The 25,074-nt window shown below is 39.9% G+C and overlaps 1 protein-coding gene and 2 long non-coding RNA genes across 4 annotated transcripts in view; 1 reads left to right on the top strand and 2 right to left on the bottom strand.

Moving 5' to 3' along the window:
* The first annotated feature begins 1,325 nt into the window (after window positions 1-1,325).
* LOC148693000 (uncharacterized) lies at window positions 1,326-2,528 on the top strand. 2 transcript variants are annotated; one of them, XR_015953343.1, is made up of 2 exons: window positions 1,326-1,591; window positions 2,255-2,528. It is a non-coding gene; the product is annotated as an uncharacterized LOC148693000 (long non-coding RNA). The 2 variants fall into 2 exon arrangements; XR_015953342.1 differs by having other exon boundaries at window positions 1,326-1,695.
* A 1,650-nt stretch (window positions 2,529-4,178) lies between these two features.
* The window catches only part of LOC148692998 (uncharacterized), a 63,199-nt gene continuing 42,303 nt past the window's right edge, over window positions 4,179-25,074 (bottom strand). The window contains exon 2 of the long non-coding RNA XR_015952815.1: window positions 4,179-4,542. This is a non-coding gene — a long non-coding RNA (uncharacterized LOC148692998). The remainder of the gene's footprint in view (window positions 4,543-25,074) is intronic.
* The window catches only part of LOC148692999 (uncharacterized), a 42,411-nt gene continuing 41,641 nt past the window's right edge, over window positions 24,305-25,074 (bottom strand). Inside the window, exon 3 of the mRNA XM_088679451.1 lies at window positions 24,305-24,310. Within this exon, the coding sequence (XP_088535577.1) occupies window positions 24,305-24,310 (6 nt within the window). The remainder of the gene's footprint in view (window positions 24,311-25,074) is intronic.

Here is a 25,074-nt window from a genome sequence, read left to right as displayed (position 1 = left end):
CTACTTGGTCCAAAGCCCTTAGAAGGCGTTGGGTTTGCCACTCCTAGCATCTGCAGTGTGGTTTATGGGTTTTTCATTCATCGATGGGGCGGACTGGTTTTGTGTGTGTTACTGCTGCTGGTTTTGTGTGTTACTGCTGTTTTTTTTTCTTCTTTGTTCTGAAAAATAGGTTTTCGGGATAACTAATTCTTCATACTGCATTGGTGGGAGTCTGAAATGGTAAAGGTGTATGATTGATTGATCACGGATGCTTGTTCTGGTCTGATGAAACTGATGGAGGATGGGTGAGCAGAGAAGGTGGAGGATGGGTGCGGAAGAGGATGTGAAGAATGGATGAAAGTGATGGATTTGGGGTTTGATGAGTTTTCAAAATTTTCTTTTTTTCCTTCTTTTTTTCCTCTTCTCTTTCTTCTTCTTCTTCCACAGGGGAGTTGATGGTTTAAAAAAAAAAAAAAAAAAAATTTCCTTCTTTTTTTTCCTCTTCTTCTCCTTCTCCTTCTTCTTCCGCAGGAGGGTGTTGATGGGTTTTCAAATTTTTTTTTTTTATTTTTTTCTTCCTCTTCTTCTTCCTCCTTTTCTTCTTCCTTCTTCCGTGCCAACAGGGGGGGAAATTCTGTTTTTTTTCCTCTCCTTCCTCCTCCTTCTCCTTCTTATTCTTCCGCATGGGGTTGTTGGGTTTTCAAATTTTTTTTTTTAAAGTTTTTTGGATTTACAAGTCGGGGGAAGAAAATGAAGATGGGGAGAAGAGAGGAGGGGGTGAGGGACAACTGATGGTTTTTTTTTTTTCTCTGCTTTTTATTATTATTTTAATATTTAAAAAAATATTAAATAATTGATTTTTAGTTTTTAATAATTTTTTAATAGAAAGTATGTTCTGAATCAAGTCACGTGAGCACTTAACAGAAAAATTAACAGAAAAATTGACGGAGGTATGATATTGTCACAAATTCGTAAGATGCGGTATGATATTGTCAATTTTAAAAGATGAAGTATGAAACTGTCGTGACCTTAATAGTTGAGGTTGTTTTTTATACTTTATGTTTTTTTTTTTTTTTAATTTTACTTTTATTTATTATTTTAATATTTAAAAAATATTAAATATTTTTTTAGTTTTTAATAATATTTTATTAATTTTTTAATAAAAAGTGGTTTCCGTCTCTTGCCACGTTAGTATTTATCAGAAAAATTAACAGAAAAATTAATGGAGATATGATATTGTCACAAATTCGTAAGATGCGGTATGATATTGTCAATTTTAAAAGATAAGGTATGAAACTGTCGTGAGCTCAATAGTTGAAGTAGTTTTTTGTATTTTATCCAAACTTATACATAGCTTTCTTTCATTAGACGATAACTTGTTTTGTTTTGTATTTTTGTGGGTTGTGATGTGACGGGTTGCCACAAATGTAGTCACTCATCGTGAACGTGGGAAAGCTAAGAATCCGATACCCATTTCTTTTTTGCTTATTTAAAGTGATTCGCTAGGAGTGGAGTTATTGTCTTCCGGGCCAAGATAGAATCCTTGGTGGGAGGGAATTTACACTGGCAATGCAATGCAAGACTTTTTCCTCCACCTGCCAACGAATTCTCGGTATAAACCAGCCATGCGCCTAAATAGAATTTCAAACATAAGTTTGTCTTTTAGATGCTTAAGATATGGCAGAATGGGGAATACCTACAACTTTGCATGAGCGGGTAAATGCTCTTAATCAGTTACGAAAAGATCTCTAGTTTGTTTTTTGGATGCTTAAATACTTGAGGGATTACCTAAAAGATATGGAAAGATCCTTTGTTTTTTGTATACCTAAATATTTGAGGGGGATTACCTAAAACTTTGCGTGAATGGGTAAATGCTCTTAATCTGTTACGAAAAGATCTTGTAAACGAAAATAGGGTAAATTTCCTTTAATTTTATTTGTTCATTCCGGAAATCATATTTGTTATAATTAATTAATTATGACTCCTCGTAGTTTCAAAAATCACTTTCAAACTGAAAATTAGCTTATTTTCTAACAAGGGAAGGGCACCAAAAGTTGAATTGGAGTGTAAACCAACATCAGTGTACCAACCAATCGAGTGTGTGAAATAGAAATTAAATGGGGGAAGGAGAACATGCATGCATGCATGCATACACACATACATACAAAATGCAAATAGCATAAAGCATTAAGCATATACTTGTAGTGGTGTAACATGTTGAAGCAGCCGAATAATATAATAATAGTAATAATTATGTGTCTCTACTATATTCCAGAAGAAGCAAAAGTCGAACAAGTGAAAGGACGGACAGCAGCGGACGAGGTCGCACGAATTCAAAGGAATACAACAACAGCAGCGGACGAGGTCGCACGAATTCAAAGGAATACAACAACAAGACCAACGGAGGGAATGGGAAGATGAGGCGGCGTCGTTTTAAGCAGCGCTTCCATGATTGTTCCATCTTGTAATTAAAACACAACAATTTCATGTTATCTTTCATAAACATTCCTCTAGTTCTAATTAATCGAAAGGGAAAGTTTCTCGTCTCATTACTCATTTATATGCTTCAAGAAACTCTGATTGTCCACAGTTGTAGGGTTGGCAATTTAGCATTACCTCTCTTTCTTGAATTTACTATTCAGATGGATGTTTTGGCTTATGAAAAAAATTGAGTGCTTTTTTATATTATTATTTGATATGTGCAATTTCTTTGACAAATAGCTAATTGATCATTTGATGAATTGCGTTGAGATCATGACTGGTTGGCTTGTCCAATCCCACTTCTTTTGTTCTTGGATGTTTCTCTCTCGTAGGGTGAGAGACCAAATTCGAGGATTTCGGCAAATTGGGGATCCAAATGTTAAAGCCTCTATGCAGGAAGTTAAAGAGATGAGGAGGGTGAGCTCAAGCATTGGCAGAGATTGCAGCCTTGAAGGATTTGAACAAGAACAAAGTTAAAAAAAATTCACTTTTTATGAGGTGCTCAAGGTAAGTATGTTGCACAAATTGAACAAATATGATCCTTCAACTAGCTTGGAGAAATTTAAAAGTCAATAATGTTGGAATTGTGTCCTAAACCCAATCATATGATGATATTTTATGGACATTTCATATGTTAAACTAAACTTGTTTAATATGTGATCTAAAGAAGTTAGATTCATGAGACTATTCTCTTTTGTACACATATCCTAAATGTTCCTGATCATAGTTGCCAATTGGCATTGACGTAAGATCAGTACGTGCTATGTCTTCTCTTAGGAGGAGTGACCTCACTACAAGAAAACTTAAGGAAATATTTGTGAAAACTAGTTCATTTGAGCAACATCTATGCATGCAATTAACAATTAAAAGGCGGAATCATGCTTGTATGCACTTAAAAACAAAACTTTACCCATGAAATTCAAGGCCTAGTGAGTGTGGTGAACCAAGACTCAACTCAAGAACAAAGTGAGTTGAGAAATATTATACCTTTTGTTTATTCCTCTTTGCATAAGCAAAGGCTAATAACCCAAGAGATAGGGCCTTCATTCCTTACTTCTTAGCTCCATGGATTTCTTGGATGAGGATGGTAGAATGGATTCTCCAAGTTCCCAAAATAGAGAACCTCTAAGTCTCCACACCAAGGAGAGCATTGATGTAGAGATGAGTGACCTAGATGAAGTAAGCATATAACATTTATATGAGATGGCTTAAAACAATAATCTTTGCCCTTTATATTAAACTAGATTAGCTTAACATGTGAAAGGTCCATAAAATATCATCATATGATTGGTTTTAGGGCACATTTCGAACAAAAACATGGCTTATGTGACGGCAAATACTCATTACAAGAGAAAATGCATCACATTTGATAATATGTGACACATTTTCAGCATCACGGCGAGCGCCACCTATAAGGCGTCACCCAAAGTATACGTGATGAATGTCACACTTGTCACCCATTATTTGATTTGAATACCGGATTCAGGAGTACATGACAAAGTAATCGTCACAAAAAACATAATTCGGTGACGTATAAATCCGTCACATATCATATGTGTAAGTGAGGCTAAAATCGTCACCTATTTATTTGATATGTGAGGCATGGTGCGTCACTTTTGTCAAAGTCAGATACCCATTTGTTTCTAATATGTGATGAACTAATTACCACATATTCCTTGTTTCATAATTTGAAATTAGAATTCATAACAAATGTAAGGTAATACTTCAGTAAATCACATTTTTATTAATCAAGAATTCAATCGCATAAGTGGAAAACATACACCAAGTGACGTCTCAGAACCTAACATGAACATCCACAAAACTAAAAAGTATCAGTCGGATACACTCGGTCTCTCATCTCAACGTAATAGCAATTCAACACCTCTAGAAATTGAGGTGCTAACAAAAAAAGTGTACCCTGTGCTATTTGTCTAGCCCTAACTTGCAGCCAAAAGACCCTCAATTGTGCAATAACATCTTCATTCTCCTTTTGCAAATCCGTTGCGCTCTCAGCTCTTTGTTTTTCATTTATGGAGCTCTTATAAACATACTAGACACTTCGTCAATATTATTCCACTAGCACTGCAAGAAAAGTCAATTACAAAGATAAATGAGAAAGAAAGGGAACACGTATACTAGATGACAGAGATAGGAGGACTTAACATGTAGGTTCAGGTTTAACCAAAGAATAGCTAGTCTTAAGGAATTGCAAGACTAATCCAATAGCTAGTCTTAAGGTATTTTATAAACTGAAAATATGACTTTAACCCTTCAAACTCAATTTTCTTCATATAAAACCCTACATAACTTTTTTACTCAAAGAAAACCCAATGACTAGGATCCACATAAGCAAATTCATTAACTTCATATTAATTCACCCATTTTACATTTTTCACATGCCTAAAATACCCCTATTACATACTTGATGTAGACAATTAATTGTAAGGAAATAGTAAATGATTTTGCAACAAGAAAAAAAAAAAAGACATTAATGTTAAAAATTTATTGCATATTAATTTTTTAGAAAGGTTTTGAATTTTCATAAAACTATTCGATTTAGTTTTTTCACCCTACTCTTGAATACTTTTGAATTTATCCGTTTTTATTAATATATTAGAACATTGTATTTCATTATCTACATGCACATTAATTTACCTACAACAATTATACCATGGGTGTAATATAATATCTCTTTTTTACAATGATGCAAAATAATATACCAACAACAAAACGTGCCTAACATGTGTACTAATTACATGGAAAATAATTTACCTATATTAAGAAGGAATGTAGTTCGATGCATAAAATTAAAAATACTATGTTACACCCATGTTATAAAACAATAAAACGTGCCTAACATATCTAACAATACATGGAAAATAATTTACCTACAAGTTAGAGAAATGTTATTTGGTTGGGTGTAGCATAAATTTTTTTAATAATTGGAAAAATTAAATATAACTAGGTGTCGTGTAATTTTTTTTATATAATTAGAACAAATTAATTTACCTACCTACTCTTTGAAATGTTCATTTCCAATGATGCAAAATGTTCATTACCTAACTACAAATTAATTTCCAATAATTTACCTACACCAATTATGACACACCCCGACCGAGATCAGGGCGTGCTGGCCGTCACACGAAGGTGACGTAACCATGTGCGCGTGCGGAAGCTAATTAAGAAGGTAATATAAAAGTACGAATAATTAAAAACCTAATAGCATACAAAGTACTAGTGTATGTGAGACACAATTCAGAGCAAGTCTACAACAGTCCAAAAGGAAAAGATACGATATATTTACACCCGAAGGTGACCCTACAATGGTGAGTGTCTGTCAGAAATGCCGGGACGCCCTCTGGGATAAACCACCGAACTTGCTAGACCACTAGAACCTGGAGGGGCGCAAAAACAAAAGCGTGAGTGGGCAAAAACAAAGTTCTTTGAAAACTCTTTAGCAAAACACATTCTAACCCCTCGCCGTAAAACCTGTATACTTCCCAGAAAATGAACATATATACGTATGTATAGATATGTCAATCATGCTTCACCATATGCCATTCATGCTTGAGAATGTACCACAACAGAATATCATAATCAAATGTAAATGCTCAAGCGTAATTCACATCAATAATATATAATCTGACAGCCGGGAGTCACCTAACGTGACCTGTACGGCTGAATCTAGAGCTCCACTCTCAACTCAATAACTGAATCTGCACACGAGTCGGAACCACCTAACGTGGTCTGTACGACAAGCTGGGTGTATTATATATATGTATGCTCTAGTGCTACGATCACGTGAAGCTGTGCGATAATCGCGGGTCACCTACAAGTCGGAACCACCTAATGTGGTCTGTACGACAGGCTTGCACCTATCTTGGATCCAAGGCGAGCATGCGGTGCTGGTGAACATACACGTGAAGGCTGTGCCCTGGCCCTGGGCGGGAGCACTAACACCGGGGGTGCAGATTATGAGCTCTCTAAACCTCTCAAACTACCATTGCATAATAAACAGGAATGCATAACCACATGAATACCGCTTACCTGGCACTTACCTGTGCGTCCACAGCACCAAATACGCATTTATATATATGTATGCCATTACTAATACATGCGATGATGCGTAAACAATATTCAAATAATGCATGGCATAAAACATATAACCTTTTCTATTTAATTTCTGGGAATTAATATGTATATAGGTATATACGGAAAACAAAAGCCCACTCACTGATAATTAGAAGGGTCGTAGCCCCCCTGCCTTGAGTGTGTACGCTCGTCCTCGGAGAACGAATCACCTATACGCGACAAAGTTACGAAAACATTAATTTAAAAGCACCTAAGCAACTTCTCGAAATAACTTCTCATACATTGCTCAAATTGGACAAATGAATATACCAACGTAATCTACACAACCTCAGGATCACACCCATATTTTTAGAATAATTTTTGGACCACGCACGCGCCCCCACGCGCCTGAACAGCCACGGACCTACGCGCCCCCCACGCGCGGTCACGTGCACTGCACACTGACGGTGTCAACAGACGCCGTCAGGAATATTCCGTTAACTGACGGAATATTCCGTCACATCTAACCGGATTCCGTCACTGCCGTTAGGAATATTCCGTTAAACTTAACGGAATATTCCTCTATCTTCTCCGGCGAGACTCCGGCGCCGGTGACGGCGCCGGAAAACTGGGTAATTTTCAAACTAAGTTTTCTCCTTCGTTTTTCAACCATTTTTCACGTTCTTTATACCAAAATGAAGCTTAGGACTAGTAGAACAACGTTAGACTAGTTTTAAGGCCTAAAAATTGCTAGATCATACCTGTCCACAACTTCAAAGTTCGGCCAACTTCGAACCTAGCCTTTCCAACGTCCAAATTCACCCAACGAACTACTCCGAGGCTCCTTGGGACCTCACAAGCACAACTACAAGCTTAGAAATTCCAAAAACACACTAGTTTAGGTCTGCATGAACAGTACAATAATCGGACCTCGTGATATCGACGTGAAAATGGTGTTTTCCTTACCTGAAAATGGCACCACTGGACTCCTCTCAGCTCCACGAACACGATGGTGATCTTGGTTTCTCGATTGGTGAAGTATTGAGTAAGTTTGTGTGTATGTCCGTGTGTTTGCAGAAGGAAGAAGAAGAAAATGGCTCGGGGAGGAAGAGAGAGAGAGAGAGAGAGAAAACTGAGACAAAGTGAGGGAATGAGGGAGGGAATCCCGGAAAGAAAAGAAAAAATGTATGATTGTGTGTGGTCCCACCACCCACACAACACAAATATACACGTAAACGAATAGATTAGGGGTAAAATTGTAATTTCAATGTACGTTTCGTTAGTTTCGGGACGGGATGTTACAACCTACCCTCCTTAATAGAATTTCGTCCCGAAATTCAAAATAACCACATATAACCCCTAGTGATCGAAAAACAATCTAGGATACAAATCCCTCATCCTAATTTCTGTCTCCCATGTCGCTTCTTCAACCGAGTGATTCCTCCACAGGACTTTCACCAAATTCACCGTTTTGTTCCTCAGAACCTTTTCTTTCCAATCCAAGATCGTTAACGGTTCCTCATCGTACGTCAAATCTGGATTTATCTCTAACGGTTGAGGAGGTATCACATGCAATGGATCAGCAACATAATGTCGGAGCATAGACACGTGAAAAACGTTATGCACTTTAGCCAACTCCAGAGGCAACTCCAACCTGTAAGCTACCTCACCAACTCTTTCTGTGACTATGTACGGTCCGATGTACCTGGGACTCAACTTCCCCTTCTTTCCAAACCGCACAACACCTCTCCACGGTGAAAGCTTCAGAAATACCCAATCTCCGACCTCATACGTTCTGTCCGTAGCACGTCGATCTGCTAAACTTTTCTGTCTGTCCTGAGCTGCTTTCAGGTTAGACCTAATTACCTGAACATTTTGAGTAGTCTCCTCGACAATCTCCGGACCTACCAAGACTCTTTCGCCAACTTCTGACCAACATAACGGAGTGCGACAAGATCTACCATACAAAGCTTCAAATGGCGCCATGCCAATGCTCGAATGGAAACTGTTGTTGTAAGCAAATTCCATTAAATCTAATCGCTGGTGCCAAGCATCACTGAACTGTAACGCTGATGCTCGCAGCATATCTTCCAAGGTCTGAATAGTTCTCTCGGACTGTCCGTCCGTCTGTGGATGATATGCCGTACTGTAAAGTAGTCTTGTACCCAAAGCTTCTTGAAAAGCTACCCAAAACTTCGATGTGAATCGTGGATCACGATCTGAGACGATACTTACAGGGACACCATGGTACTTCACAACCTTTGAGATAAACAATTCCGCTAACCGGTTCAAAGAATATTTCTCTCTCACTGGAATGAAATGTGCCGACTTAGTGAGCCGATCAACGATCACCCAAATGCCATCAAAGCCATTATGTGTACGCGGCAACTTGTACACAAAATCCATAGTGATATTTTCTCATTTCCACTCTGGAACGGGAAGCGGCTGTAACAATCCAAACGGTTTCTTTCTTTCTGCTTTAACCTGCTGACAAACAGCACAACTGCTCACATACTCAGCTATCTCCCTTTTTATACCCGGCCAATAGTAAAATGGTCGAATGGTATGATACATTTTGGTTGCTCCTGGGTGCATGGCATAGGCCGAGATATGTGCTTCATCGAGAATTTCCTTCTTCAAATCCGCATTACTAGGCACGAACATTCTACCCTCTAACATCAACATGCCATCAGAATCACGAACTCTGAGATCTCGCCTCCTTCCTTGATCTCGAGCTCGAATTAGTTCTTGAATCTGTTCATCGGCTACCTGAGCTTCAAGCACCCGATCAACCAAGATTGGCCTAACTTGAAAATTAGCAAGCAATGCCACTTCTCGATCTTCTGCTTCTAACCTTACTCCTGTAGCACGCAAGTCAACCAAAAGAGGAATACGACTAGCGTACAACGCATTGATACGGCCATGTGACTTTCTGCTAAGTGCATCGGCTACTACGTTCGCACGACCAGGGTGATAGTCAATCGTGCAATCGTAATCGCTGAGCAACTCCAACCACCTCCGTTGACGAAGATTAAGTTCCTTCTGGGTGAAGAGATACTGAAGACTCTTGTGATCTGTGAAGATCCTACACTTCTCTCCGTAAAGATAATGTCTCCACAACTTCAACGCAAAGATGATAGCAGCCAATTCCAAATCATGTGTAGGGTAATTCATTTCATGGGTTTTCAACTGCCGCGAAGCATAAGCAATCACCCTACCATGCTGCATCAATACACATCCCAGACCATTCAAGGAAGCATCGCTATAAACCTCGAAATCACCACTATCGTCCGGGAGTGTCAAAACAGGTGCATTAGTAAGACAATGCTTCAGCTGCTGGAAACTCTACTCACACTTATCATTCCACTCAAACTTAACGTCTTTCCTTGTTAACCTTGTCAGTGGCAAGGCAATCACCGAAAAATCCTTAACGAATCTCCGATAATATCCTGCCAAACCAATGAAACTTCTCACCTCAGTGACGGTTCGTGGTTGCTCCCAACTCTCCACAGCTGCAACCTTCTGAGGATCAACAAGAATACCTTGAGCAGAAATGATGTGCCCCAAAAATGCGACTTGATCTAACCAGAACTGGCACTTGCTAAACTTAGCATACAATTGGTGTTCTCTCAACCTTTTCAACACCAAAGTAAGATGTCGGACATGTTCCGCTTTGGACTTAGAATACACCAGAATATCGTCAATGAAGACAATGACAAATCTATCCAGGTAAGGCTGGAATACCCGGTTCATTAAATCCATAAAAGCTGCTGGTGCATTCGTCAACCCAAACGGCATAACCAGAAACTCGTAATGACCGTAACGAGTCCTGAACGCCGTCTTAGGAACATCATCCCTACTAATCTTCAGCTGATAGTACCCAGACCTCAAGTCTATCTTAGAAAATACACAAGCACCTCTCAGCTGATCAAACAAATCGTCGATACGAGGCAATGGATAACGGTTTTTAATCGTCACCCGATTCAATTGCCTGTAGTCGATACATAGCCTCAAAGTCCCATCTTTCTTTTTCACAAACAACACTGGAGCGCCCCAAGGTGAAGTACTAGGCTGAATAAATCCCTTATCCACTAATTCCTGTAACTGCACTTTCAATTCCCTTAACTCAGCAGGAGCCATACGATAAGGAGTTAATGAAATAGGATTAGTACCTGGAAGCAACTCAATAGTGAAATCCACATCTCGATCTGGGGGTAAACCAGGTAAATCTTCAGGAAAAACATCAGGGAAATGTCTAACCACTCTCACATCCTCAATTCTGCTAGGAACAGTCTCTTCTAGCACCACATGAGCTAGATAGCCCTGACAACCTTTAGACAACAACTTCTTCGCTCGCAAAGCCGAAATAACACCATGTCTTACTCCACTCTGCTCACCCACAAAAGTAACCTCAGGTAATCCAGGACGGTGAAAAGTAACTACTTTCCCGTAACAATCAATGTTGGCACAATAGAAGTGTAACCAATCGTTGCCCAAAATCACATCAAAATCGACAATATCTAACGGGATAAGATCTGCGGGCATAACAACACCCTCTACTATCACTGGACATCCTGGGTACATACAATCTACAACACATCTCTCTCCTCTAGGCATAGCGAATTCTAAATCGTACCCTAGAGGTGTGGGGCGAGGTTGCGTTACTTGAGCAAATGTATGAGAAATGACGGAATGTGTAGCTCCACAATCAATTAAGACTCTAGCAAAATAACCAAGAATGTTTAACGTACCCATTATCAAGTCCGGGTTGTTCTGAGCATCCTGCAGGGAAATATTGTGAATACGCCCCTGGCCCTGCTGTCGTCCACCGCGACCTCTGCTCGCTTGAACACCGCGACCTTGAGCTCCACGCCCCTGACTGGGCTGACCCATCTGTCTCGAAGACCCTGCACTACTAGTAGCATTCTCACTCTGCTGATACTGTCCTCCTTGGTACCACTGAGAACCACCAACTGGAGCTGGAGGATACGGCATGTAGTTGCTGGGATACGGGGGATAACCACCTTGTGAATACGGGTCCTGGGGGTACTGATACGGTCCCGGGGCATAGGGAACAACATCACCCTGATAGTGGTAAGCACCACCTCTACCTGCTTGCCCATAATTACTCGGACCCTGGATTTGCCGAATCGGTGCAGGTGGCGGCATAAAGGTCTGCTGCGGCTTCTGCTGCTGACTCTGGGGACAATTCACCGCTCTATGTCCCACCTGTCCACACGTGAAACAATTACCGCTAATCTGCCTGCACTCGCCGAAGTGTCGGTTATTACACCTACGGCAAAATGGGGGTCGGTTTCGGCCACCATCACCTTGTCTCTGGCCTCGAGCACCTCCATAAAACCTACCTCCATGTCCTTGTCCAGAGGCACTGAAACCACCACTAGACGAACTCGAACTGGCACCACCCCTTTTGAAGTTCTGAGTTTGGCGAGGCCCAAGCGACACTTGACTTTTCCCTTTGTCATCTTTCTTTTCATCACTGTCGCTCGACATATTCTCTGAGTCCTCTACCCTCAGCAATATCTCATAGAACTCCTGGTAGGAATCGCAGTGAGTAGTAGTGGCCATAGAACGCCATCTCTTTCTAGTGCCCAAGCGAAAACGACGAAGCATCTCCGCCGGATTACCAGCGACATCAGGATAGTAACGAGACAAATCAGTGAACTTACGATAGTACTCGTTAGCCGTCATCTTTCGCTGTTTCAATTCAGTGAATTCCTGTTTCTTACGGTCGATATACTCAGGGGGTACAAATCTCCTTTGAAACACGTCCTTGAAAACATTCCAATCGGTCCTCTGAGCTGGAGTCAACCTCCGAAGTTCTTGTTCCCACCAAGCTGCAGACTCCATCTCCAGAAACCAAGAGGTTGTCTCAACCCACCTTTCCATAGGAAGGTTCCCCTGGTTATGCAACACCCGGAAAGTCTTCTCTAGGTGTTCCAACCAACGTTCTGCGCCTTCGTGACCCTCGTTACCTTTAAACTTATCCAACTTCAAGTTATACATAGTCTCCAGAGGAGTCCTCTGGGGAGGGCGCATCACTGTTTGAAGGGCTGTAGCAATCACTTCCCCCAACTGAGTAAGATCAGGGAAACTAGACTCATCTGAGCGACGTGGTTCCCGACGAGGCGGCATGATTCTGACAGAAGACACCAACTATTAGAATGCTCACAAAGACACAGGACTGCCAAACCTAGGCTCTGATACCAAGCTGACACACCCCGACCGAGATCAGGGCGTGCTGGCCGTCACACGAAGGTGACGTAACCATGTGCGCGTGCGGAAGCTAATTAAGAAGGTAATATAAAAGTACGAATAATTAAAAACCTAATAGTATACAAAGTACTAGTGTATGTGAGACACAATTCAGAGCAAGTCTACAACAGTCCAAAAGGAAAAGATACGATATATTTACACCCGAAGGTGACCCTACAATGGTGAGTGTCTGTCAGAAATGCCGGGACGCCCTCTGGGATAAACCACCGAACTTGCTAGACCACTAGAACCTGGAGGGGCGCAAAAACAAAAGCGTGAGTGGGCAAAAACAAAGTTCTTTGAAAACTCTTTAGCAAAACACATTCTAACCCCTCGCCGTAAAACCTGTATACTTCCCAGAAAATGAACATATATACGTATGTATAGATATGTCAATCATGCTTCACCATATGCCATTCATGCTTGAGAATGTACCACAACAGAATATCATAATCAAATGTAAATGCTCAAGTGATAGGAGCATATTTATGCGACTTAAATGGCTTGTTCTCGTACATTTACGTTATGTTTCTTTAGTTATTTTAGTACTTTAAGCTATTTTCGTGTGTTTGTAGGTCCAAAGGGCTAAAGGAGCAAAAAGATGCATTTTGGAGACTTTTGGAGCACTTTTGGGCTAAGGACGGATAGCTTATGCTTGAAGCCAAAGTGTTGGACGAAATTGAAGACCTAATTGGAGCCAAAGTGTTGGAACCTTGTTCTCTTTAGTTTTAGGACATTTAAACCTTTCCTAATCCCAATCATGCCATGCATAACACACATCCATTCTAACACATTGTCATTGCACATGCATTTCCTTCATTAGTTAACCCACATGCACTTATCACTTATCATCACCACATATCATATCACTTAATCACTTATCACTTATCATCACCACTTAACCACTTATCATATCATAACCACATATCATATCACTTATCACTTATCACTTAACATATCATCCAACTACTTCACCTACAACATCCACCTACTTCACCTACAACATCCACCCACTTCACCTACAACATCCACCCACTTCACCTACAACATCCACCTACTTCACCTACAACATCCACTTCACCTACAACATCCACCTACTTCACCTACAACATCCACCTACTTCACCTACAAATGACATAGCCATATGTTCCCTCCACTACTCCTATAAATACCTTTGCATTCATTCATTCATGGACATCTCATTTCATACACAACGCACCACAAACACATCCCTTTCTCTCTTAGCCGTGAGTCTCCCCTTATAATCCAAACACCATTTTTCCATTCCCCTTCCACTTCTCCACCACTCCTCTTCCATTCCACACTTCCATCCCCCAAACCAACTATCCTTAGACCTTATGCTACAATAAAGAGGAAGAGAAGAGGGCCTAAACGTTCATACAATTCAAGTTTGAGTTGTTGGAATGTTTAGGTGTTTCTTTGATTTCAATGTTTAATTTTAATTCTCTTTGTTTTGTATGAGGAACTAAACCCCCCCTTAGCTAGGGGGTGATTCGAAATATATGTTTATGCTTGCATTTTGATTTGATTACTTCTAATTGCATTTCATAAGTTGTTGATTCAATTTGTTTAACCGTTTGATTGATAACTTATTTATGTATGTTTATTAAGAATGCGCGCTTAATTTTCATGCATGAATATGACGCTAGAATATAAGTGATTTTCACCTAATCGTTATGAACTTATATTCACAAGTAGTGGAGGTTGCTTATAAACAATCGCGTTAAATGAATTCTTGGCACGAGTTTCATGCTCATCATAGTAACGAATGCCTCGTCAACACTTATAGTTTTCATAATGCTTAATGATCTTTGATTGTATCTTTATTGTGCTGTTCACGTAAAGGACTTTTGGAGAATGTTGTGAATTGCGTTGCGCTAACCCATCCAATTCATTAACTTAAGGAAAACTTGACGGTTAATTTAAGCGGACCTAATTAACTTGGAGTGTTGAGAATTAATGATTTATTGAAATGCAATTGGAAATCGTTTTATTATGCAAGTATAACATGTATGGAGATGAACCCCTTAGCTATTCTACCATCCATTCATTCCATTTCATCAATTTCATATTTACATTCTGTCTAGTTTATTTAACTTGTTTCGTTATTTCAATTTTCGTATAAACTTAAATCCCCCTTTACTTTAATGTCAATTTAGTTAGAAATCATTTTAGTTTGTGTTTTTAAAAGCATTTTGAGTCTTTGGTTTGTCTTAGTGTTTTAAAGTTTAGTTTTGCATTCTTTGAGTCTAGTTTAGTGTTTTATATTGTGTTTTTACGTTTTTGAGTCAGTTTCCAAGAGATTAACAATCCCTCCTAATCTCCGGTCCAGAACGATCCCTACTTGCACCTATACTACAATTTGACAAAAAGAGGGTTTAATTTGTGTGCGTATAAATCTCGCATCAAATTTTGGCGCCGTTGCCGGGGATTAGAAAATTTGCTAATCCCTTGGATTGTTTGTTTCTGTATTGTCTTTTAGATTTAGTTTTTATTTGTGTTTTGTTTGTTAAGAACAACATGGCACTTGATAACGCTTCTCTTTTGTCACAGCTCATGGAAAGGTCCCAAATGCAAGGAGTTGATATATCTAATCTTCAATCAAGGAATAACGTGTTTTCCAATACTTACAATTCGGATTGGAGTGATCATTCAAACTCTATGTGGTGGGAACCTCAAAATGCTCAACAAGGAGGATATTGGCAGCCACCACAACCTCATATTCAATATGCCCAACCAAACTCAAGTTCGTCAATAGATTATAATCAAAAGCTTAATGAATTAATTTGTTTGGTGCAGGGCTCACAAAATCAAGACAATGAGGCTCAACAAGAAGGATATTGGCAGCCATATGAGGAGTTCTATTCAACGCCTATGCAGCCACCACAAAGGTTGGACCACTTGGATAAGCAAATTGGGCAGATCGCGGAGTTCGTAGGACAGTTTCGAGACCAAGGCGAACTCCCTAGTTCAACCATTGCAAATCAGAAGGGAGAATTTGAAAACACCAATGCTATCATGTTGAGAAGTGACAAGGAGGTTGGAACGGACCCTCAACCATCAAAATCAAATCACAAGGAAGAGAAATACACCCAACCCACGGAAAGGGTGGAAACACCTTTACCGGAGGCACCTATTGCTCCTATGCCATCTAATACAGGTATGGTTGTTCCAAATTTCATTATTTTTAACCCCGTTCCAACAAGTATCCCTATTCCTTGCAGATTCATGACTTCCAAGGAAGAAGAAGGTGAAAAAGACATCTTGGAAGCGCTTTCAAAGGTGACAAGTAGGGAATGTCATGAATTCATCAAAGAGGACGTTCTTGAAACCACAAAATCCAAAGAAGTTAAATTTGATGACATTGGACAAGTCATAACCATCACTTGCAATCTGGCCAAGTCCAATATCCCTGAAACTTTCAAAGGAGTGGTGTTTGTCATTGAGTTCTTGTCGGACAAAACAAGTAAGTTTTTTTCAAATTCCTTTACATTTTATACTAACTTGTTGTTTTTTATGAATCAGGCACCTACACTAGAATTCAAACCATTGCCGGTTCACTTCAAGTATCACCTTCCATTCAAGGACCAATTCCATGCCGTTTGATTTTATTTATGTTAATAAAAAAAAATAAAAAAAAATAAAAAAAAAATAAAAAAAAAAGAAAAAAAAAAAGAGAGAAAGAAAGATACTAAACATGGAGAAAGGTGGAGCTTCACAAAGGTTGTTTGCGTGAAGCCCCACTACGAGGCGCAGAAGCGGAAGGTATAGAAGCGGGAGGCATAGAAGCGGGAGGCATCGGAGCGGAAGCCATCGGAGCGGGAGGCATCGGAGCTAGAGCATTCCAGGCCTCAATACTTGGCCAAGCGCTGGATGACCCAGGAAAAAGGTGCCTCTGGAGATAAGACGCAAGCCTTTGACGGTCACTGTGAATTCGACCCTCAGATTCTTGCAGCTCATCAAGCTTCCTCTTCATCCCCGATGAATAGTTATTTGCAAGCACATGCAAACTTCTATTCTCGTACTTAAGCTGCTGGATCTCTTGCTTAAGTCTTTCCACCTCTGCCATCAACGATTCCACTTGGCGGGACCGAGCAAGCAGGCGTTGGCCCATGTTGGACACAGAACTCGCACACTGAACACTAAGTGCGAGGGACTCTTGAACGGCCAACTCATCGGACCGTCCTGACAGCAGCCTACTATCTTTTGGAGTGAGGAGGTTTTTAGCTACTATTGTAGCTGTTGTGGCGTCCTGCATCACAGAGTCTTCACCTGAAAGAGGACCGTTAGAAGATAAAAAAGAAGGGCGCCATACATTACCTTGACGGGGCGCAACCGGATCGCTGCTGAGACTCAAATCTAAGCTAAGGTTCGATGAGTTCGCCATTTTTTTTCAACGATGTTCAAAGAGAAGGGGTGGATGGAGTTAAAATTTCACAAAGGGCCGGAGTCGAGTTTCAGGAATGGGAAATCTTCAGAGTGTGTGTGTTGGGGTGATTGATAGCTCTATAAAAAGCCAAGACGACGCGTCCACCGATTCAAAGAGCCGGATTTTCCGGCGTAATTTAGGCGACGCCCCCTCGGCTTTTCAAGAAAACGCGTTCAACTTTGTCAAAAGTTTTCTGACAAAGTTGAAAACACGTGGAGGCCATCATCGCATCTACACATCTTTAGCCGACAAGCGCAAAGTTCGGCAACGCTTTCTCTGCTTTTCAGAAGACGCGTACAGCTTTGTCAAAAGGAGCCGCATCTGCACTACCACGTGTCGTTCAGAAAGCGAAGGGGCGTCGTTCAGAAATCGAAGGGGCGCCTGCTCAGAAATCGAAGAGGCGTATTCAAAGATCGAAGAGGCGCCACTATTTCAAAGAGCCGGATTTGCGGGATCAAAACGTTTGTCGACAAGGGTAAAAAGTACCACCACTTGATATTATCTCTATATATGTCGACCTTCGTCTTTTATGGCAGGGCAAACCTGAAGAAAATGCCCAACTCTCCCTCACCTCTGAGGGCGCACTCCCAGCAAAGCCTTTCAAAATACTCAATTCTTTCTTCTTCCCCAAAGATGATACCAGATGCCTGGAGTACATATGACCCAGGAGGAAACGGCGGATTGAAGCATGTGCTGATTCATTCACCGCTTCTTCAAAGCAAAGGTATCTCATATCATCAAGGTCAAAAGCAAAAGTATCTCATATCATGCTCTTTCCCTGTCTTTTTCTCTGTCCTTGTTCTTACTTGCATGGCAAAGTAAAAGAAGCAATCAGCCGGCACTTGGAGTCAGTCTTCCGATCTGGAGCCAACTGTCTGGAATCTATTCCTGATTGCTTACCTAGCGTTGCTCTCGAGTAGTCATCTTCAACGGTTGTTACACTTCCAGAGAAGGGACCACTCCTGCAAAGATTGAACAAAGAAACAGATAACAGGAGGAAGCTCAGACCTTCGGGGGAAACCAAAAGAACCATCCTGCTGCCCAGTTCAAGAAGTAGCACAAAGGAAAATCAACGATGGGCAGAAACCAGTTCAAGAGTAAGCCTGTGGAATCACAAAGATCAAAGTGAAGCGAGAATTATACGCACACAAATTAAACCCTCTTTTTATCAATTGTAGTGAAGAATGTAAGTAGGGATCGTTCTGGACCGGGGATTAGGAGGGATTGTTAATCACTTGGAAACTGACTCAAATATGTAAAAACAAGTTTAAAACACTATACTAGACTCAAAGAATGCAAAACTAAACTTTAAAACACCAAAACAAACCAAAAGACTCAAAACAGCACCAAAACACTCAAAACTGCCTTAAAAACACAATCTGGGCAGTTTTGAACACTAGACACAACTTTGGACGAAAATTGGTTTTACTTTGACCTAAGACACTTAAAAACACAAACTAAAGTGGTTTCTAACTACTATGACTCAACAAAGTAAAGGGGGATTGGTTTTGGACGAAATTAAAAACAAAACAAACTTTTTAAATTAGAACAGATTGTAAAACGAATTTGATGGAATCGAATGGAATGGAAGCTAGCTAGGGGTTCATCTCCACACATGTTATACTTGCATATAAAACGATTTCCAATTGCTTTTCAATAACCCATGAATTCTCAACGCCCCAAGTTAATTAGGTTCGCTTAAATTAACCTTCAGATTTTCCTAACGTTATTGAATTGGATGATTGCATACGACAACCCAAAACATTCCCCACAAGTCCCCTACATGATTGCATAATAGAGATACAAGCAAGAATCATTAAGTTCTATGAAAACCATAAGCATTGACGAAGCACTTGTTACTATGATTGCATGAAACTTATGCCAAGAATTTACTTAACACGATTGAGATCATCAACCTTTACTACTTGTGAATATAATTCCATAACGATTAGGTGAAATTTCCTTATATCCTAGCATCCAATTTATGCATGATAATTAAGCGTGCACTCTCAACCAACACACACAAATCAATGTAATTCACATAGATAAGTAAATTGAATTCACAACTTATGAAACGCAATTAGAAGTAATCAAATCATATAGCAAGTATGTTCATGGTTTCGAATCCCCCCCTAGCCAAGGGGGGGTTTAGTTCCTCATACGCACAAAACAAAGAGAATTGAAATTAAACATTGAATTCAAAGGAAAAGAAACACCTAGAAATTCCAGCGACGCGAACTCGAATTGCATGAACTCCCGAGCTTCCTTCTCCTCCTCCTTGGTGCGGCAAGGGTCTAGGGACAGGTTTAGGGCCTTAGGTGTATGGATGCATGGTTATGGAGGGATGTAGTAGTGTTTAGGGGAAGGGGATGGTGTGGCAAAGCTTAAAACTAAGGAGAAAGGTGTTTGGTGGCTGCGGCAAGGGTGTGGAGAGGGTTGGACGAATTTCTGGAATTAATGAATGTGTATGAGGGGTGGTGATCTGATCTAGGGGTTAATATGAGTATATATAGGCACTTAAAACCCTAGGGTAATCAGATATGGACTTGAATAACCCAAATCCACAAGGAAATAGGCTTAGAAATCAGAAATAGAAAGGGATAATGCTTCCTAGGTGCGGCAGGTAAGGAGATAAGGTGATAAGGCTTCTAGAATGCCTTGCAAGGCAAGGGAAATCAGCTTTCTAGAAGGAATTGGGGCGCCACTTTTGTAGGAGATAAGATAAGGTTCCTAGAATCATGTTTTAAGGGCCAAATTTGTAGGGAAAAAGAGATAAGGGTGCGGCACCTTTGTAGGGATAATGTTAGGGCTTCTAGAAAGCCTAAAACTAAGGGGATTTGGATAAAACCCACGGCAAAGATAGGATAGGGCATCTAAGGCTTCTAGAAACCCTCCAAGATAAGGTAAAGTGCATGGCATCCCTATAGGATTAGGATAAGGTGTCCTAAAGTGTTTAGGACTCCTCTTTGTGGCTGAAAACCTTGTGCATTAGGATTAGGAAAGCTAATCCTTCTTCATCTTGGAATTCTTCTCCTTCTTGGACTTGGAAAACTTCTTTGTTGCTTCACTTGAGACCATTTGGATTTTGACTTTCCTTCATCAAGTAGGAAACCTTATTTGAGTAGGAAACTTTGTTCTTCTAGGAATCCTAATTCAACTAGGAAACCCATTTTAACTAGGGATCCTAATTCAACTAGGAAACCATCTTCCATCAGGGACTTTCCTACTTCAACTAGGAAACCTTCTTCCATCAGGGACTTTCCTACTTCAACTAGGAAACCTTGCTCAAGTAGGAATCATCATCTTCAAGTCTTCAATTTCGTCCATCCTCTTGGCTCCAAGCATATGATATCCATTCCAAGCTCTAATTTGCTCCAAAAGGCTCCAAAATGCATCTTTTTGCATACTTTGCCCTTAAAACCTGAAAATACATAAAACTAGCTTAAAAGACTACTTTAGTAAGGAAAAACACTATAAATGCACAAAAACAAGCTAAACTAAGGTGCATAAATATGCTCCTATCAAATTCCCCCACACTTAGCTTTTGCTAGTCCTCGAGCAAAACAAAATGAAACAAAGTAAATAAACGAAGTAAACCGAGTAAAACACAACCTACACCTTCCAACAATCACCTCAGGGATTTCCAATGCACATGACATGTTAAAAATCATCATTCCCACAGATTTTAGCCATCTTTACGCTTAAGCATGTACTTAATCATGGTCACTACTCATTAGTTCACAAATAACCAATTACAACATGATTTTGAATGTAGTAACATGCCTTAGAGAATTTCCTCAATTCCTTACAAGATATGTACTCTATTTTCACACAGATTTTCTGACTACACACCCTATACTAGTTATATGTGAGAAGATAGATGTAAATATGAAAACAAATGCTCACATATATGTATGACAAAGAAAGCACTTTTTGGAGTTAATAACATGTTTAGATATGATCTCATGAATGGAACGCTACTACTTAGATGCGAGAACCAGTGACACCATATGCTCGTACCAATTTTAAACTCCACAAATTGAAACACATAACACTCAAGATTAAAGTCAAGGGTTGTAACGGGGCTAGGGGTATTGGCTAACAAAGAAAGGTAAAGGATGAAACAAACGTTCTTTAAACAATATTAAGCAAAGCAATGAACTTGATACTTAGAATTCACTTTAGAGTGCAGAAAATAACTTTGAACATAAAGGGGAATATATGTGCATACTTAGGGTCAAATGCAACGTTTTGGACCCTTACTTCAATAACCAACAACTTAGAGCTCATTTTATGCTCTTCCAACTTCTTTTCATACTTTTCACAACTTTTTCTTTTTTTTTCTTTTCATTTTCCACGAAATTTTTTTTTTTTTTTTTTTTTTTTTTTTTCTTTTCCTTGCCGTGCCTCATTCAAGACTTTGGCACACCCATATATCAAGAATCCTTCCCCCACACTTGTTTTCTGCAATGCAATGATCAAAAGGAATTCATCTTTGAGTTATGCTTTTACTATGCTTCAAGAACAAAGGTATGGATAATCCTAATCTAGGCTAGGTGAGGATAATTGTGGGTTAACAAAGAAAGTAGGCTACACAAGGCTCAACGGGGTTAAATCCTACAAAACAAATGAAATAGGGAAATATGGCAATTTGGCTATGGTGGTCACTACTAACTTCATCTTGAATATGTGTTATGCAATTCAATAACATGTTTTGAATGAAATTGGCATGAGTTATAGTATTTGGAACTAAATGATGAAACACCTTCTAAGTAGTAACCAAGCAAAGAAAAATGAGATCATGCAACGACTTTAGAAAACAAGAATGCACAGATTTTAACTCTCCAAATAAACGTTTAGGCTCAAGTCTCACAAGGTTGTAGCATTAGTTTGAGTTCCTTCCTTCAAGCATGTTACAAAAACTAATTTTTTTTCTTTTTGATTACATGTGAAGTCATAAGTTATAACCACAACCAAGCATAAACAAAGAGTAAATCAAACTTTCGTCCATGTTAATCATTCTCTTTAACAGTCATGCAATTACAAACCGAATCCTCATCATTGTGTTGGAAGGTACCCTAAGACACAAACAAACACACAAAAACAACTTAAAACAACTCTTTTTGGGTTTTCAAAACAATTTTTTCAATTTTTTCTGGGATTTTCGGATTTTTAGAACAACAAATACTAAAACACACCAAAACAGCCTAAAAACACTTAAAAACAGCAAGAAACAACATTTGAAATTATGGGTGACAAAACCCTACGAATTTGCATCAAAACACTTTGGTTACCCCCCCACACTTAAATCAAACATTGTCCTCAATGTTTCAAGCATAGACTCACACAATTAACAAACAAACAAACAAAACAACATCTAACAACCTAACATGGCAGAAACAAAATCAACAACAAAGAGAAGAGTTTAGGAACGCAAATCTGGAATTGGAGTGCTTTCTCAGTCTTTCTTTGTTGAATGCATGGGTTGCCTCCCAAGTAGCGCTTGCTTTAACGTCGTACAGCCGGACGAAGACCTCATTCACTTTTTACTAGGGCCCACGGCTTCCAAGGGTATGTCATCCACGGCATGCTCCACAAAGGTGTCATAATAGGGCTTCAAACGATGCCCGTTCACCTTGAATTCTTGTCCCGTTTTCAAGCTTTGGATTTGGACTGCACCATGAACAAAAACATTAGTAATAACAAATGGTCCAATCCACTTAGAACGTAACTTACCGGGAAATAAACGTAAACGGGAATTGAACAATAGCACTTTCTGCCCAATTGAGAATGATTTCCCACGGATCATGTTGTCATGGAAAGCTTTGGTCTTTTGCTTGTAAATGCTTGCATTATCGTACGCCTCGTGCCGTATTTCATCAAGCTCATTTAATTGGAATTTCCTAAGACTTCCCGCTTCATCTAAGTGCATGTTGAACTTCTTGACGGCCCAAAGAGCTTTATGCTCCAACTCCACGGGAAGATGGCACGCCTTGCCATAGACAAGTCTAAAAGGGGACATCCCAATGGGGGTTTTGTACGCCGTACGATACGCCCAAAGTGCATCATCTAACCGTAAGCTCCAATCCTTCCTTGTTGGCCCAACGGTCTTCTCAAGTATTTGCTTGATCTCTCGGTTGGAAACCTCGGCTTGGCCATTCGTTTGAGGATGGTAAGGTGTAGAAACCTTATGGGTGACATGGTATTTCCTCAATAACGCTTCAATGGTCCGATTGCAAAAGTGTGACCCTCCATCACTAATGATCACTCGTGGCATTCCAAACCTTGCAAAAATGTTAGTTCTAATAAAATCTGCAACCACTTTAGAATCATTAGTCCGGGTGGCCTTGGCTTCCACCCATTTTGACACATAATCAACCGCAAGCAAAATATACATGAAACCATACGATGAAGGGAAGGGACCCATAAAATCAATACCCCAAACATCAAAAATTTTAACATTTAGAATAGAAACCTGCGGCATTTGGTCCCTTGCACTAATACCACCCATTCTTTGGCATTTATCACATGTTAAGCAAAACGTTCTAGCATCCTTAAAAATACTAGGCCAATAAAATCCACATTGTAACACTTTGAGGGCCGTGCGTTGTGTGCCAAAGTGCCCTCCACATGCATATGTATGGCAAAAACTCAAAATTGAATGACATTCAGAATTATGCACACAACGACGTATAATCTGATCGGGGCAAAATTTCCATAAGTACGGATCATCCCACACATAAAACCGTGCATCATGCCTAAGTTTATCACGTTGGTGCCTAGTGAACTCATTTGGAATACGTTTTGACACCAAAAAATTAACTATATCGGCATACCAAGGTGTACTAACCTTTATGGACAGCAATTGTTCATCGGGGAATGTCTCGGCAATTGGTAGGGCTTCTTCATTGTGCACCATTCGGCTTAAGTGGTCAGCCACCACGTTTTTACTTCCCTTCTTGTCCCGAATCTCTATGTCGAACTCTTGAAGTAGCAACATCCATCGAATTAGGCGTGGCTTGGCCTCCTTTTTAGTGAGCAAGTACTTCAGAGCTGCATGATCAGTGAAAACAATTACTTTAGTACCAATTAGATATGATCGAAATTTATCTAAAGCAAAGACAACGGCAAGAAGTTCTTTTTCCGTAGTGGAGTAGTTCAATTGTGCATCGTTCAATGTCCGTGAGGCGTAGTAGATGACATGCGGCCTCTTGTCCTTTCTTTGTCCTAAAACAGCTCCTAAAGCATAGTCGGACGCATCACACATGAGCTCGAAAGGTAGACTCCAATCCGGTGGAACAATGATGGGTGCCGTGGTCAACAACTCCTTAAGTTGGTTGAATGATGCCGTGCACTCCTTGGTGAATTCAAACGTCACGTCCTTTTGTAGGAGACGGCAAAGAGGTTGTGCAACCTTCGAGAAATCCTTGATAAACCTACGATAGAATCCTGCATGGCCAAGAAAAGAACGAACCTCTCTAACCGAAGTTGGAGAGGGTAAGTGACGTACAAGATCTATTTTCGACTTATCAACCTCAATACCGTTTTCAGAGACTATATGACCTAAAACTATGCCTTGTTTAACCATGAAATGGCATTTCTCCCAATTAAGAACAAGGTTAGTTTCAACGCAACGTTTTAAGATTAAACTAAGATTATGCAAGCAACCATCAAAAGAATCACCAAACACGCTAAAATCATCCATAAATACTTCAATGATTTTCTCAACATAATCAGAAAATATGCTCATCATGCATCGTTGAAATGTAGCAGGTGCATTACATAAACCAAAAGGCATGCGACGATATGCAAAAGTA

Source organism: Pyrus communis, chromosome 11, assembly GCF_041283825.1.
Source record: "Pyrus communis isolate YQ-2024b chromosome 11, ASM4128382v1, whole genome shotgun sequence".
Lineage (NCBI taxonomy): Eukaryota > Viridiplantae > Streptophyta > Magnoliopsida > Rosales > Rosaceae > Pyrus > Pyrus communis.
Note: the sequence above shows the minus strand (reverse complement) of the source record. Positions and strands in the feature narration are given on the sequence as shown.